General features: G+C 49.3%; 2 protein-coding genes across 2 annotated transcripts; one reads left to right on the top strand and one right to left on the bottom strand.

Moving 5' to 3' along the window:
• The first annotated feature begins 775 nt into the window (after positions 1-775).
• Positions 776-2,905, top strand: LOC134668624 (uncharacterized). The gene has a single exon (XM_063526065.1). The coding sequence runs from the start codon at positions 776-778 to the stop codon at positions 2,903-2,905; it is 2,130 nt and encodes a 709-aa protein (XP_063382135.1).
• An 8,196-nt stretch (positions 2,906-11,101) lies between these two features.
• Positions 11,102-13,135, bottom strand: LOC134668623 (uncharacterized). The gene has a single exon (XM_063526064.1). It carries the CDS (start codon positions 13,133-13,135, stop codon positions 11,102-11,104), a length of 2,034 nt encoding a protein of 677 aa, XP_063382134.1.
• Between the last annotated feature and the right edge of the window lie 1,882 nt (positions 13,136-15,017).

The following is a 15,017-nucleotide window of genomic DNA, read 5'->3' as shown; positions in this document are numbered from 1 at the left end:
TTTCCCAGCTTTTCCCTAGATTTCTATACTATTTTCAATTTCTTTCACTTTACATATAAATTCACTTTTTCCCTTCAGGCACTTTTTCACTTTGAAAAATTCACATCTTCGTTTTCTTTCTTTGTTAGTTTCGTCTGTTAATTTGGTAATTGGGTCTGCTTTTTGCTTTACAAGGTGCTCTTTGCTCCATATCGATCCGACTTCTGGTTCGGGAGATAGTGGGGTTCAAAGTTCACACTTTCTGTAAAAAGTTTACCCCATTTGCGGTTGACGACGTTAGGAGATTTCAGTTTCAAAAAATCATATCTTCTGTCCTTGTGTAAATAAATTCTTTGTTGTAGGTTAGTTAGATTAAGCTAATTATAAGGAATTCAAATCCGTTTGAATTACATTTTTAGGGTATATAGTTTAGGAGTTATTAATTTTTTAAAGGATTGCTAATCCTAAATTTCAGGCGTCGTAAAACGCAAACTTAAGTTGGTTTTTCTTTTGGAAATTTAATTACTTGTAAAATATTAAATATTTTTAGTTGGAAAAAATATTAGTAGGTAGCACACACTTAAAGCTATTTTTAGACATTGGTTTGAGATCTGTAGCTCAACCAGGAGTGACGCTGCATCCCGTCGCATAAAATAATTTTAAGTTTGTTTTTACTGTTTTGGTTCTGCTGCGACTCGCACTTGACCAAAATAGTTAGGTTAGGTTAGGTTTTTGGGTTTTTCACCTTTTTAAGGCGAATTCCACCCATAAGGGGTGGTTTTCGCGTGGTAAATATATGGATAACCCCGCGAAGGGGTTGAATCTGGAGGGGGCTCCAATCACGGGGCCCCATAAAGGGGCTTTAGGGGCAGGTTCTCCAACCTCGCCCAACTGGGAGGAACCTATGGAGGGACAGGACATGCCCGAGGCCGCCTCCAATAAGAGGCCCCATGAGGGAGACCGGGACCTGGACTATGAGGCTCACGTTGGGAGCGGGCCCAAAATTAGCACCGCGCTGAGGGGTAGGGCCAAGGCCATGGTGAAGAAAGCCTCCAAAGGCCACTTTACTGGCCTGGCAGCAGCCAAGGCCAGACTGAGGGCCCATAAGGAGGACCTCCTCTTGGAGGTGCTGGATAGCCAGGAGGGAAAGGGAAAGGGGGTGATCCTCCCTTTCCCCCCCCTCCAGACAAGGTCCCAGGGGGACAAGAAGAGGGACAATAAGAAGAAGGGGGATAAGGAGCCGCGGAAGCTGACCCCGTCCCCGTGCCCAAGCCAAGAAATGAGAGAATGTAGCCCGCCCCCATACACAGGGATGGACTACATCGAAATAGTGCGGGAGGCGACCCAGACTGTCCTACAGGCTGCCGGGAAATCCGGCAACCTAAACGGACAAGTCTGGGGCAAAATGAACCAGGCCTGCCGGGACATTTTGGCGGCCACTGACTGCCTGGCAGACCGAGAAGAAAGTGAGGAGTTGCGAGCCCTAAAGGCTGACAATAAGAGAATGCGGGAGCAACTTGCCCAATGCCAGGCGGAGATGAAGGCCCTTCGTAGGGCTTTCTCTGAGAGGGAGACCCAGCCCCTAGCACAGGCCCCGACGGCTCAAATCGACCAGTCCCCGACGGGTTTCGCTGAGGCCCTCAAGGAGGCCCTCAAGGAACTGAAGGAGGACCTGAAGCGGGATCTCACAATTACTATGGGAAACATGATCTCGGCCCGTACGGGCTATTCCCCTGAGCCGGTCCCCCGCCCCCCTCTCGCGGCGGACAGGAATAAGACGACTGCGAGCCAGCCCATACCCCAGCCGGAACTTCTCTCTGAGGTGCCCTCAAGAGCAGTAACACGTGCGCCGCCCACTAGGCAGCCTAAGTGCCCTGCGGCTCAGCCTTCGGCACCAGCGGCACCAGCGGCCAAGAAGAGGGCTAACTCTGCTCCTAGGCAGAAGACGGCGAAGGAGCCCAGTGCCTCCCCACCCTCACAGCCGGCAACAACAACACAACAGCCTGCTGAGTCTTGGACGCAGGTTGTCAGAAAGGGCAAATCTGGCAAATCCGCCAAGCCTTCTTCCCCCCCTGCCGCTCCGGCTCGGAAACCGGCACCTGCGGGACCACGAAAGCTGGTTGTGCCCTCTACGGCTGCGATAGTGGTGGCTTTGAAGCCGGAGTCTGAGGCGACATATGCCTCAATCATGTCGAAGGCCACCACATCGGTGAACCTTGCTGATTTCGGTCTAGAGCACGTCAAGGTCCGTAAAACAGCTGCTGGAGCCAGGATAATCGAGGTGTCCGGGTCGGACAATGGCAGGGCGGCTGACGAACTCTGCCGAAAAATCACGGATGTGATTGGAGAGGAAGCCCGAGTATATAGGCCCACCAAAATGGCGGACCTACGCATTTCGGGCCTAGATGAGGCAGCCACTCAAGAGGCGATCGCGGGAGCAATCGCTAAATTGGGCGAATGCTCGCCGAATGATGTTAAGGTGGGATCAATTAGGGCCCAATATAATGGGACAGGGTCGGCATTGGCACAATGCCCTATTACGGCAGCCAAAAGGGTCACCGCAGCAGGTCGACTTCTAATAGGTTGGTCCTCTGCCCTGGTAGTGGCGCTGGACCCAACACCAATGAGGTGCTTCAGGTGCATGGGCACGGGGCACACCAGAGCACTGTGCCCATCGCCAGTAGATAGGAGCAGCCTCTGCTTTCGCTGTAGCAGACCGGACCACAGGATGGCGGACTGCAAGGCGGAGGCTGCCTTTTGTTCGGTGTGCCATGCGGCCAAACGTCCAGCGGGGCACATAATGGGGGGCTTTTCCTGTGCGCCCCCACCAGCAAAAGGCAAAGAGGCTCTTCTGAAGGCCCAAAGAACCTCCCCAAAGCGTAACGCCGACCAACCGGCCTGTGAGGGACAAAATATGGATATCTAATGCCAGTACACCCGCATCTGGACATCTTACAGTGCAATGTCAACCACTCCGCTCGTGCTCAAGATCTGCTCATGCAATTCACGGCGGAGTGGGGCATCTCCATAGCGGTGGTGGCAGAGCCATATTATGTTCCTCCCCAAGCAAACTGGGTAGGGGCCACAGACGGCAGGGTGGCCATGATGGTACCGGCGGTGGGTGACTTTCCACTCCTTACGCCAATAGCCCGAGGCCGGGGATACGCAGCGGCAAAATGGGGTGAAACTGTAGTCGTAGCGAGCTACTTCTCCCCCAATAAACCGCTTCGCGATCTTGAGCGATTCCTGGAAGAGATCGGAAATATTGTAAGGAGAGCGAGCCCCAGCCAGGTGCTCGTATTAGGCGATTTTAACGCCAAAAGTGAGGCTTGGGGCTCGCCCCTCACAACCCCAAAGGGAGCTGCCCTAAGGGATTGGGCGGTGGCGACGGGCTTGGCTGTCCTGAACCAGGGCAACGCCAATACATGCGTGCGGCGGCAGGGGGGGTCTATTGTTGACATATCGTTTGCGACCCCTGCCATTGCCGCGCGTATAACGGATTGGCGGGTCCTTGAGGAGGTGGAAACTCTGTCCGACCACCTCTATATACAAATGAGGGTCCACAATGCGCCGGTAGTCCCACCGATGCCCGGCCGAAGAAGAAATGGTTTCCCTAAGTGGACCATAACAAAGCTGGACCGCGAGATGGCGGACGAAGCCGCAATGGTTGAGGCGTGGAATAACCCTCCTCCAATAGCGCTAGGAGTGGATGAGCGTGCCTCACGCCTCCGCGAAAGTCTGCAATCAATATGTGATGCAGCAATGCCACGCGCCGGACGACCTACAGCAAGGAGGAGGGTGTACTGGTGGTCGGAGGAAATCGCGGCCCTCCGTATCACCAGTAATGCGTGCCGCCGCGCATTCAATCGATGTCGACGGAGGAGGCATACTGAGGAGGAGGAAGAGGCAGCGTACCAGGCCCTCAAAGCGGCAAAAGAGGCTCTCAACCTGGCAATCGCCAAAAGAAAGGATGAGGCGAGAGAGGAATTCCTGGCCACTCTAGACCGGGATCCATGGGGGCGACCGTACAAGCTTGTACGCAACAAGATGAAGCATGCCCCTCCCATGGACTCCCTAGAGCCGGAACTCCTCACCCGAATAGTGGAGGGCCTCTTTCCGCCGGCGCCCGACTTTGCGCCACCGGTAATGTCGGTCCCCTTAGCAGAACCGGTAGGTCCGATGGAGATCCCCGAGGTCTCCGATGAAGAGATGACGAGGGTAGACATCCGCCTTAGACGATGTAAAAAGGCTCCTGGGCCTGACGGGGTACATGGGAAGGTCCTCCCTATCGTATTAAAGCATCTCGGAAATCGGATTAAGGAACTTTTCAACGATTGCCTAAAAGAGGGCCGTTTTCCGAGATGCTGGAAAGAGGGTAGGCTATGCCTCCTCAGGAAGGAGGGCCGCCCGCCGGACAGTCCCTCCGGATATCGGCCCATAGTACTTCTGGACGAGGCCGGAAAAATGTTGGAACGCATCCTCGCCGGCCGCATTCTCCAACACCTCAGGAACACCGGCCCGAACATCAGTGAGAGGCAGTTCGGGTTTCGGGCGGGGCTGTCCACGATGGACGCACTTTCCTCTCTGAGGGAATTTAGTGAAGATGCGGCGGGAAGAGGAGAGGGTGTCGTGGCGGTGTCACTTGACATCGCCAATGCTTTCGGCACCCTCCCGTATACTGTGATTAAGGAGGCACTTCGGTACCACGAAGTGCCTCCATACCTGAGGACAATCGTGGAGCACTACCTATCTGAAAGGGTAGTGCTCTACGAAATGAGAGGGGGCCGTCGCGAGCGCGAAATGGCCTGCGGTGTTCCACAGGGGTCAGTCTTAGGACCTCTCCTGTGGAACATCGGCTATGACTGGGTCATAAGGGGGGCACAGCTTCCCCGCATGTCCACCATATGTTACGCGGACGACACAATGGTGGCTGTGCGGGGAAAAGAATTGGGGGAGACCCTGCGGAGGGCGGCGGTCGCCACAGAAATGACGATCGGCCGCATACGCCTGCTTGGGTTAAGGGTAGCCCTCCCGAAGACGGAGGCAATTGTCTTCGGAGGAAAAGGATGGTGTCTGCCCGCCAACTTGACGATCCAAGTGGATAGAGAACCTGTCCAGGTCAAGGCCAACATCAAATATCTTGGCCTGGTCCTGGACAGAAAGTGGGACTTCCGGGAGCATTTCATCCGACTTGCTCCCCGAATTGTGGGCGCGGCTTCCGCCCTAGGTAGGCTGCTGCCCAACGTGGGAGGACCGAGAGCCCCATGCCGCCGCCTCTTTGCGGGGGTTGTTAGAAGTATGGCCCTATACGGGGCCCCGATTTGGGCGGACCGGCTGTCGAGCGAAAACAAATCCCTGCTCCGGCGGCCGCAGAGGGTGGTGGCCCTCAGAATAATTAGGGGCTACTCAACAGTATCCCACGCGGCGGCGTGTCTCCTTGCATCCACTCCTCCGTGGGAGCTCGATGCCCAGGTCCTAGCGGAGAGATACGCGTTGAGGGCGGAGGCCAGGGCTCGAGGAGAGAACTTGGACCCAGAAGCAGTAGAGCGGGCAGACCGAGAGGCCAAGGACAGGCTCCGAGAGCTATGGGAAGCCGGCCTGGAGGACTCCCGCTATGGAACACGCACCATAGGGGCAGTCCTTCCTTACATAGAGGAGTGGTTGAAGAGGAAACACGGGGCCCTATCATATAGGGCAACGCAGGTAATGACCGGACACGGCTGCTTCGGTCATTACCTGCACAACATAAAGAGGGAATTAGGGCCCCAGTGTCACGAATGCGGTGACCCTGATGACTCGGCCCAACATACCTTGGAGGTCTGCAGTCGTTGGGATGAGGAGCGCCGTACTCTTACGGCAGCAATATGGACGACGGATCTCTCGCTGCACAGCGTCGTTGCGGCCATGCTGGGCAGCGAGAGAAAATGGAAGGCGGTAGTCTCCTTCTGCGAGGAGGTCATCTCGCAGAAGGAGGCAGCGGAGCGGGAGCGCGAAGACGCGGCCGACGCACACCCGCTTCGGCAGAGACGAAGAGGGAGAAGACGCGCACAGTTCGCTGCGGTGAACCGCGTCCTCCCTCGTTAGGGCCAGTGGGTTAAGGCCCACATTGCACGGCCCTACACGGCTGAAGGGGGAATCAGAAGCGTCCCTGATTCTCCCTTCCTTTGCTGCGGGTTCCCCGGCCTAATGCCGGGAAGAGACGGGGGGCATCATGGAAGAATGACTGCGCGAGCCCATGATGCCCCCATACAACGTCTGAGAGGGTGAGACGCCGGAGTGGGGTTTAGTGGGTATTCTCTTTCCCTCCCTCTCGCTAGGAGAGGGAGCCGAAAGAGTGAGTCCCACATACCCTCCCCATTATGGCCTTTCTCAAGGCCTGGGAGGGATGCGTAAAAGCATTCCCCACTCCGTCAAAAAAAAAAAAAAAGGTTAGGTTAGGTTAGGTTAGGTTAGGTTAGGTTAGGTTAGGTTAGGTTAGGTTAGGTTAGGTTAGGTTAGGTTAGGTTAGGTTAGGTTAGGTTAGGTTAGGTTAGGTTAGGTTAGGTTAGGTTTTTTTTTTTTTTTTTTGCGGTGAGGGAGGAAATACTCATGTATACCGCCGGCCCGTACCGACGGTTATGTCCGACTCAGCTGGGTATGGTGCCCAGCCGCCTACGGACTAAAACCTCCCCCACTTCATGTTGAGTGTAATGTGTTTTTATTAGATGTGTGTTGAGTGTAACTGGAGTGTTTGTTTGATTTTAATTTAGGGATAACTGGCCCTCGCTAGAAATACGGGCGACCAGCTATCCTAAAAAGAAGTTTTGGGGGGACAAGTTCTGCCGCCCGACCGCCCGCCCCATGACAGAGTACAATGAGTGCGGGCGGCCGCCCGGCCACTGTCCCCCTGCAAGAGATTGGATATTACTAAGCGAGTAATTTCAATTGATAAGTTAGTGTTCATGTGATAAAGAAATAGATGCATAGATAGTTTTAAGGGGGGGCGCTAAGTGCCGACCGACCACCCACCTCACGACAGTCAGTGAGTGCGGGTGGCCGCTCGGCCACCGCCCCCTTGCAAGAGATTAGAGAGTTTAATTCTAAGCTTTTGACAAAATTAGTGTTTATATGTTACATATGTGATGAACAATTAACTGCAATATTGATCAGCGTAAGCCAGTCAATATTACAGTTCTCATGCAAAGCAAAATGGTGTAATAATAATAATAGTTTCAATAACAAAGATATTTTACAGATAGGATACACTAAAGTTACAAGTGTTGTCGTCAATAAGCCATTACCACAAAAGAGTTACTGTTTACAAACTTATATAATTCGTTAAAGATTAAAGTTACATTTGAGTGAAATTTTAATATGTTAAATATTAATTAGATTGATAATCAATGCGCGATTTTATTCTCTGTAACATAGATCGCATTCGGGGGCAAAAAGTTGATGTTGCGCTATGTGCTGTGTTTAGCTTGTATTGGTCCTCAGTTACTTGTTTATTAAATGCATCACAATTGTGGCACTTTGTTTTGGTCTGATCTTTTTGGTTCGGGCATGATTTATATTCATGGTCAGACGATGCGCAATGTGAACAGATGGTTGTGGTAGCCTTACAATGCTTTCGCGTATGGCCATACTGCATGCACTTAAAACAATGCAAGATAGGTACGTGCTCCTCTGCATGCACCCGTTGGTGATCTATGTTGATTTTACCTAGTTGAATAAAGGCCTTAAAAGTGGATGGCGTCGTCATGAGTACAGCATTATACAAACGAGGATTTTTGTTGCCTTTTTTATAGTGGAATGAAATCTTATTGCTTTCATTAATTACATTTTTGAGCGGTTGATTTTGACTTATTATAATGTCAACAAGATCCTTTGTTGGAACATCTTCGGATATACCCTTTAAAGTAATCATGGGGCGAAGTGACTTTGAAGCTTCAGCGGCAACCTCCGCATTGACGTCGTTAGTCTTTGATAACGCTATGTCACGCTGTTCTTTTGTGTTAAATTCAATACGGACTTTGCCATTCGATATAAACTTTGTAGCGGTTGGGGCAAAGTCCGTATCACGGAAGGAGACTACTTTTCTCCATGTCTGTAAAGTTTCGGCAGCACCTTCGCCGGCCTTCTTAGAAGTGATGACAATCGCCGGATTCGTGGTCATCTGTGTAGGTTCCGAAGATACAGCAGCAGGCGCCTGTATTGCGGACCTACCCGTCACGGTAGCGTATGTAGTTTTAGTCGATGCTGTAGTGGGTTTTTCGGTCAACGAACGTATGTCACGCTTGAGAGACAAAATTTCCTTCTTTATTAGGTTGGCTGTGTCATTTTTTATATTATTCATAAGCGTTTCAATATTAGGTGGTGTTAACGGCAGCGGCACCCGCAGCGGTGGTGGCGATGGCGGTGTTGTTAGCAGCTGCTGTGCGGGCATGAAGTCCGTCTGCGTTTGGATGGTGCGGTTATCTTTGCGAGTTGTAGTGGTTAGGTTATTGTTATTAATGGTGACGTTATCAGTTGTGATTGTAGTATTAGCTAAGCCGCTGCACTTCTCTATATGCTCTTTGGCCCAATAACTTGATATGGATGATATTTTTCTTCCCGAAGTGTGTATATTCTTCTTGTTCTCGACCGTAACGCTTTTGTGCGAGCGATCGGAAATAAGATTTCTGTTAATATTTAGGATTTCCGCCTCAATTTTGCGCAGATAGTCCTCAACGCTATCTTTAATTTCCACTATGAGATTACGAGGCACTAAGACATTCGTTTGCGTTTCTTTCTCTCTTGTCAGTATGTTTATATTTACATCGAGGGAGTCAAAATTAATCAAATCATTTGAAGTATTCGATGTTTCAAGCAATTGGGCCGAGCCACCGTACTTTGTCGCCGGCTGCAGCAGCGGCGACGGCGGCAGCAGCGGCGACAGTGAAGGCTGATCTTGCAGTGTGACATTAGGGTCTGTTTGAACCCCTTTCGACGAACGGTCGGTAGGTGTAGGAGTTTGTGTTAAGATGCTCCGGATTTGTGCGCGCATCTGCTTTGCATAACTCGCAAATATAGATGGGATATTTTTGGCGGCGATTTTAATTTGCCTCTTGTTCTCAACAGTTATACTGCGGTGGGTTGTCGTAGTTTCGAGGTTTTCGAGTATCTGTTTAGATTCGAACTCGAGATCGCCAGCGAGCTCGTCGAGCAATCCAAGCACCGGATGGATGTTAGTGTCACGCATAGGCGACGGTGAACGTTCTCGCTGGGCAGGTGTGCCCGGCGGTGTGGTGAAGAGATTGTCAAACTGCTCTGACATGTTGAGGCTATTTACACTTTCGCTACTCATTTTCTAATGTAATTATATATATCGAGAAATAAGGAGATTACAAAATAGGTTAAATTTTAAGAAAAATATTAATTTTAATGCAACGAAGAGTTTTTAAGAAAGGGTTATCTAAAGAAAATGTTAAAAACAAAAAGATCTATCAAATGAATTTAAAACAAGAGAAATCTAACGAGTGGAAATGAAGATAAATAAGTTTTAGAATGATTGCTATTATGGTTTTTGCAGGCACCGCTAAATTTCGAAGAAATTATTAATTTAAACTATGAAGATGTAAGAAAACTATTTACATGTATTAAACTATTTTATAGATATAACAAAGACAGATTTTACTGTGAAGTAAAACTATGAAAAACTTGAAAAATGAGTGAGTTATGAATTTTTTAATATAAGAAATATTAAAGGAACACTAAAAATTTAATATCTCCGTAACCAAACAAAATACGAAGATAGAAATGATAGCAAAAAATAGAGCTTAATGAACTTTAAATATGTACTAAGTTTCAGAATTTTTAAATAAAATTTGTTTAACAAACTATTAAAAAGTGTGGTAAAGTTAGGTCAGAAGACGACGGAAGTGAACTTCGAAGTTATTCAAAAAACCGTAAGAGATACGAGGTTGACTTATATAACAAAAATGAATAAATAAAATTTACTTTACTTAATAAAATAAAAACTAGAAAAATCTATTGGGTGGATACAGAGATATTAGTAAAAATGTAGATTGCTTGTAGCTTTTTGGCAGGTGCAATTAAAAAGTGAAGAAAATTGGATATTTTTATGTGAAGTTGTATGAGAATATATTATTTTTAGTATTGAATTATTAAGAAATGTCAAAAAGAGATTTTTAGGAAAGGAAAAAATATTGAAAAGTGAAAAGATGACTGAGTTACGAATTTTTGAAGAAGTGAGATTTTGAAAAGTAGTAAAAATTTGAATATCTACGGAACCAGGAGGACTATGAAAATAAGTATACTATCAAAAAATCGGGCTCGTTGAGTAATAAAATTGTGCCAAAAATCAATTTATTCAGGTAGTGTTTAGTTTGGTTTTTTGTTGGTTGGTTAGGTTAGGTTAGGTTAGGTTAGGTTAGGTTAGGTTAGGTTAGGTTAGGTTAGGTTAGGTTAGGTTAGGTTAGGTTAGGTTAGGTTAGGTTAGGTTTTTCTTTTTTTTTTTTTTTTTTTTTTTTTTTTTTTTTTTTTTTTTTTTTTTTTTTTTTTTTTTTTTTTTTTTTTTTCTGTCGCCTCCGACGTGATCGGAGATTGTATCTAGCGGTTCTCATGCATACCAGTTCTCGCTTTTCATGCTTCTCGTACTTCCATTCAACATACTTTTTCTTTCTTTCATTCATCTCTTTCGTTCCTGCTGTGGGTAGAGTCCCACCTATCCTCTAATTTCTTATTTATTTATTTATTTTATTGTTATTTGGGACAATAAAGGGATTCGACAGGGGTTTTCTTTATTTGTTATCTATTTTACTATTACATTTCTCTTATTTATCTATTACAGTTTTTCTTATGACTACTTTAGTTTTCATCTTATGTTAACATTACACACAGTTTTTCTTATGACTACTTTAGTTTTCATCTTATGTTAACATTACACACTTTTACATTTTCTTATAATAAATTTACATTTTTATCTTATATTTAACATAACAGTTCGCTTTTATTTATACTTGTACTATATTTGTTCAGATCTAATCGGTTTCACATTTCGCCCTAGTTTTTTAATGTTTGTCTATCTATTTTACATATGTTTTTCTTAAATATACTCAATATATTTTAAAAACATATATTTCTATCTAGTTTTGTTTCTTTCTACAACCCTCTTTACAATTTTCAGGCAGAATTCTAAGAAATTTTCCATCTCTGTACTGTCCATAATATTTTGCAGGTTGGCGGCAGTTATGTCAAGTTTGGTGTTTTGTTCTATTTCAAACCTTTCTTTGCCAAAAGCTGGGCATTCGAACAATATATGCGGCACTGTTTCTTGTATATTGCTATCGCAGATGCACGATGGGCTCTCCTTGCACTTGAATCGGTTCAAGTATTCGGAGAACCCACCGTGCCCCGTCATCAGTTGTGTTTTCAAGTTTGTTGGTGTGAATTTCTTTGTCATCCTATATGCCTTTACTGCATCCGGGAAGAAAAGTTTTGTAATGGATGCCGTTTCGCCAGATTTGTACCTCCGGTTCCACTCGTCAAGCGTTGACATGCGAATGCTACGCTTGACGAACGAGACCGGACAGTGGTCGTAGTCCGGCTTTCGCTTGGAGCCCACAGCTGCTCCTTTCGCCAGCTCGTCAGCCCGCTCGTTGCCCTCTAACCCTGCATGAGCTTTAATCCAGTGTAGAGTAGCTACTTTACCCTGGAGAGACATGGCTTTTAAATTCTCTCTGGCTTCTACTGCTAGGGGGTGAAGACAACTGTGGTTTTGTACTGTTTGGAGGGCAGCCATAGAGTCGCTGTAGATTCCAAACGATTTCTCGGCATATTTCTTTGCTTCTCTTGTGGCCTTACAGAGGGCAAGTAGTTCTGCCTGGTAAACGGTGCAGTATTTTGACAGGGCAAGCCTGTGGGCTTTAGTTTCGGTTTCTCCCTTCCAGATAGAAAGTGAGGCCCCGACACCGCCCCCAATTTTGCTACCGTCGGTGAATATTCGTACGTCGAATTCGCTGTTCGAGTTGACATCATCTAAGTTTACCAGGCGAACCACTCCCAACTCTTCGCGCTCTGCGGGGTGGGGCATTTCTATTGCCGGTGCCATCCGTTCAATCTCCCTATCGTCAGGTACTGAGTCAGGCAGGTACTCACCTCGCTTGGCTTCATACAATAGTGCCGCCTCTCGTACTCGGAGGTCTAGAGGGAGTATCCCTGCCAGAATCAGCGCTGAGTTCAAGGAGACCGTACGGTAGGCTTTGCAGATTTTCTGTGCCACTCCACGTTGCACCACCGCCAGCTGCTTTTGTATACCGAGTTTATTCGCAGCGTGCGCCCACACGCTGGCGGCATACAGCACTATCGGTTCTATGGTTGCCACATATATTATTTTGATTACTTCAGGATGAAGCCCCCATTCCGTCTTTGCAGCCCTCGACAGTTGCTTGTGCACTGCTATTGCCTTTCTGCAGACATTTGAGACGTGGCTGTTGAATGTCAGCTTGTCGTCGATGGTTACTCCAAGTATTTTTAGTTCTTTTGTCATGGCTATGCTGGTCCCACCCATACACAGTCGAGGGGTGTCATACTTAAGCCTCCGCGTGATTACCATGGCGTTTGTTTTATGTGGTGCAAATCGGAGTTTATTTTTGACTCCCCACTCCTGAGCATGGCTGAGAGCAGCGTTTGCGCGCAATTCTATTTCAAGGGCAGTGTCCCCATCAACGACAAGGACGACGTCGTCGGCAAATGCCTGACAGTAGTATCCCTTTTGCTCGTAGCTTTTTAACAGCGGGTCCAGAAGCAAGTTCCAGAGGATGGGACCCGCTATCGACCCCTGCACGCATCCTTTGGTGGTGTCCAGGCTGTATTGCTCCCCGGCATATCTGACAGTTACCCTTCGGTTCGTGAGGTAGCTATCAATTACGCGTCTTAGCTCGACTGGACAGTTTTCATCTGCCAGACGGGTCCTTATAGCCGGCCACCAAGCACCATCAAAAGCCCCCTCTATGTCGAGTGATATTATCGTGATTATCTTCTTTTGATGTAGTTTGCTTTTTATACGTTTCATTAGGACATAAAGGGAGTCCTCGGTGCTGCGCTGTGGCATGAACCCGTACTGGTTGTTACTCATTTGGGGTAGTAGGTGGAATTTAAGCCTGGCCACCACCATCTTTTCGAAAACTTTACCCAGGATGGTTAGGTTAGGTTAGGTTAGGTTAGGTTAGGTTAGGTTAGGTTAGGTTAGGTTAGGTTAGGTTTCAGGCTGAGGCTGACCCTATGCGCCGACGTAGAATGAGACGCAGGCGTGCTGCGCACGACAGACGCTTGCCACCTTAACATAGACCTCCGGGTGTCAGATACGGGGGCGTTTGACACCCATAGGAAAGAGGTCCTCGGGTAGGAGGCGTGGAAAGTGTTCGGATACGCCCTTAATGGAGGTTTTACCTGGTGATGGGTCCTAAGGGACAGTTGCTGGCGGAGTTGTGGATGAGTGACGCCGCGTGCCCGTAACTCCGCCCTTAAGGCACCGAGGCGACAGACAGGTGGTTTTAGTGGGTAGACCGGATTCTCGTGGGAGTCCCACATAACCACTCGGGTGTCCCCGTTCGCCCGGGTGGTATGCGTAATGCATTTCCCCTGTATAAAAAAAAAAAAAAAAAAAAAAAAGGTTAGGTTAGGTTAGGTTAGGTTAGGTTAGGTTAGGTTCCCCTCGAAGTGCTGCCACCTTGCCGTGGTGGGGGGGCTTGCGTGTCTCAATGATCCTCGGGGCTACGCCGGACAGGGCTACCCATACCGGACAGGCCTGGAGTGAGAGACCAGACAAAGAGCGGCACATGACGGTTCTCCCCGCGTCCCTCTGACGGAGCAGAGGGCGCAGGGGAAGTACATAGGGTGGGCGGGCCTGGCCTGAGATGTGTGTGGATCTCACGAGGCCAGGTACCCGCGACGGAGGCACGCACGGTGGTGGTGCGCGTGCACCGTGTTTGAAGGAGCCCTAATATTGGGCAGCGGCCGCCTTCGAGCGGCGTGGGATGGCGGGCCTTCAAGGCTCGCGGCGCGACGGGTCTGGCAGCTGCAGTCATGCGACTGCTGGGTGAGTTTCGGCTCCCCGTCGGGCAACCCGTAACCCGCACTGAGCCGGCCGGGGGTGCTGCTCATTGAGAGTAGCACCGCGTGGAAGAAAACCACTATAATAAATTACCCCAATCCCAAGGTGAGCAATCGCGCCGATGGGATGCGTGGCTGGAGGGAGTCCAGTCCCGAGCGTGCGGGGGAGCTCACCCCTTAAAAAAGCTAATCATGGAGATCAGCAACTTTAAAATTCTCCGGGCGGGTACCCAATCCCGTTCACTCGCTTCGGCGGGTGAGAGCCCCGTCGTATACGGAGGGGGCAAAAGTTGCTTCGTGGGCCGGCGGGATGCCGGCTCTCGTGAACACGACACTGGCTATGAACAAACGGAACTCGATTACGCAAGCGATATGGATATTTTGCGGATGAGGGGAGGAAACTCGGAGGACGAGGAGGAAAGGGTCTTTCTTCCGCGAAGCTCCTTGGCGCGTTCGCCCGTGCAGGGGCCTGTCCCTGCACGGGAGAACGTGTCACAGCACAGTCAATGTGTGGACTATCCAAGCCCACGCATTGACCTCAGCTTGCCCGAGCTGCAGATTCCTCCGTTTGGAGGGGTTGACGTCCTAACAGCGGCAAGGGACAGGCAGGGCCGCTTTATACGGCGTGCGCCAGGTGCAACTCCGAGCACCGCCACAGAAGTAGGGGCAAGACAGGAGGAGCCACGCGCACTACTGGCGCTCGAGGGAGGCCGTGAGGCCAGGTTCGAGAGGGTCGCCAAAGTCCTCCTGACCCGAATAGACCCAGGGATTCCAGGGATTCTAGCGGGAAGTGGGGGTGACTCGGACGGCACCATGTACACGGTGCGGTCCAGCCCGTCGCCGGTGACTTCCCCCCCCCCTAGTCGCCATGGGAGCCCGACCACGGAACGTCAAGGAACCGACGTGGATGGGAAGGCTCCAACGGGCAACCCCAAAAACCGGGG

This window comes from Cydia fagiglandana, chromosome 11 (genome assembly GCF_963556715.1).
Source record: "Cydia fagiglandana chromosome 11, ilCydFagi1.1, whole genome shotgun sequence".
In the NCBI taxonomy this organism is placed as follows: domain Eukaryota; kingdom Metazoa; phylum Arthropoda; class Insecta; order Lepidoptera; family Tortricidae; genus Cydia; species Cydia fagiglandana.
Note: the sequence above shows the minus strand (reverse complement) of the source record. Positions and strands in the feature narration are given on the sequence as shown.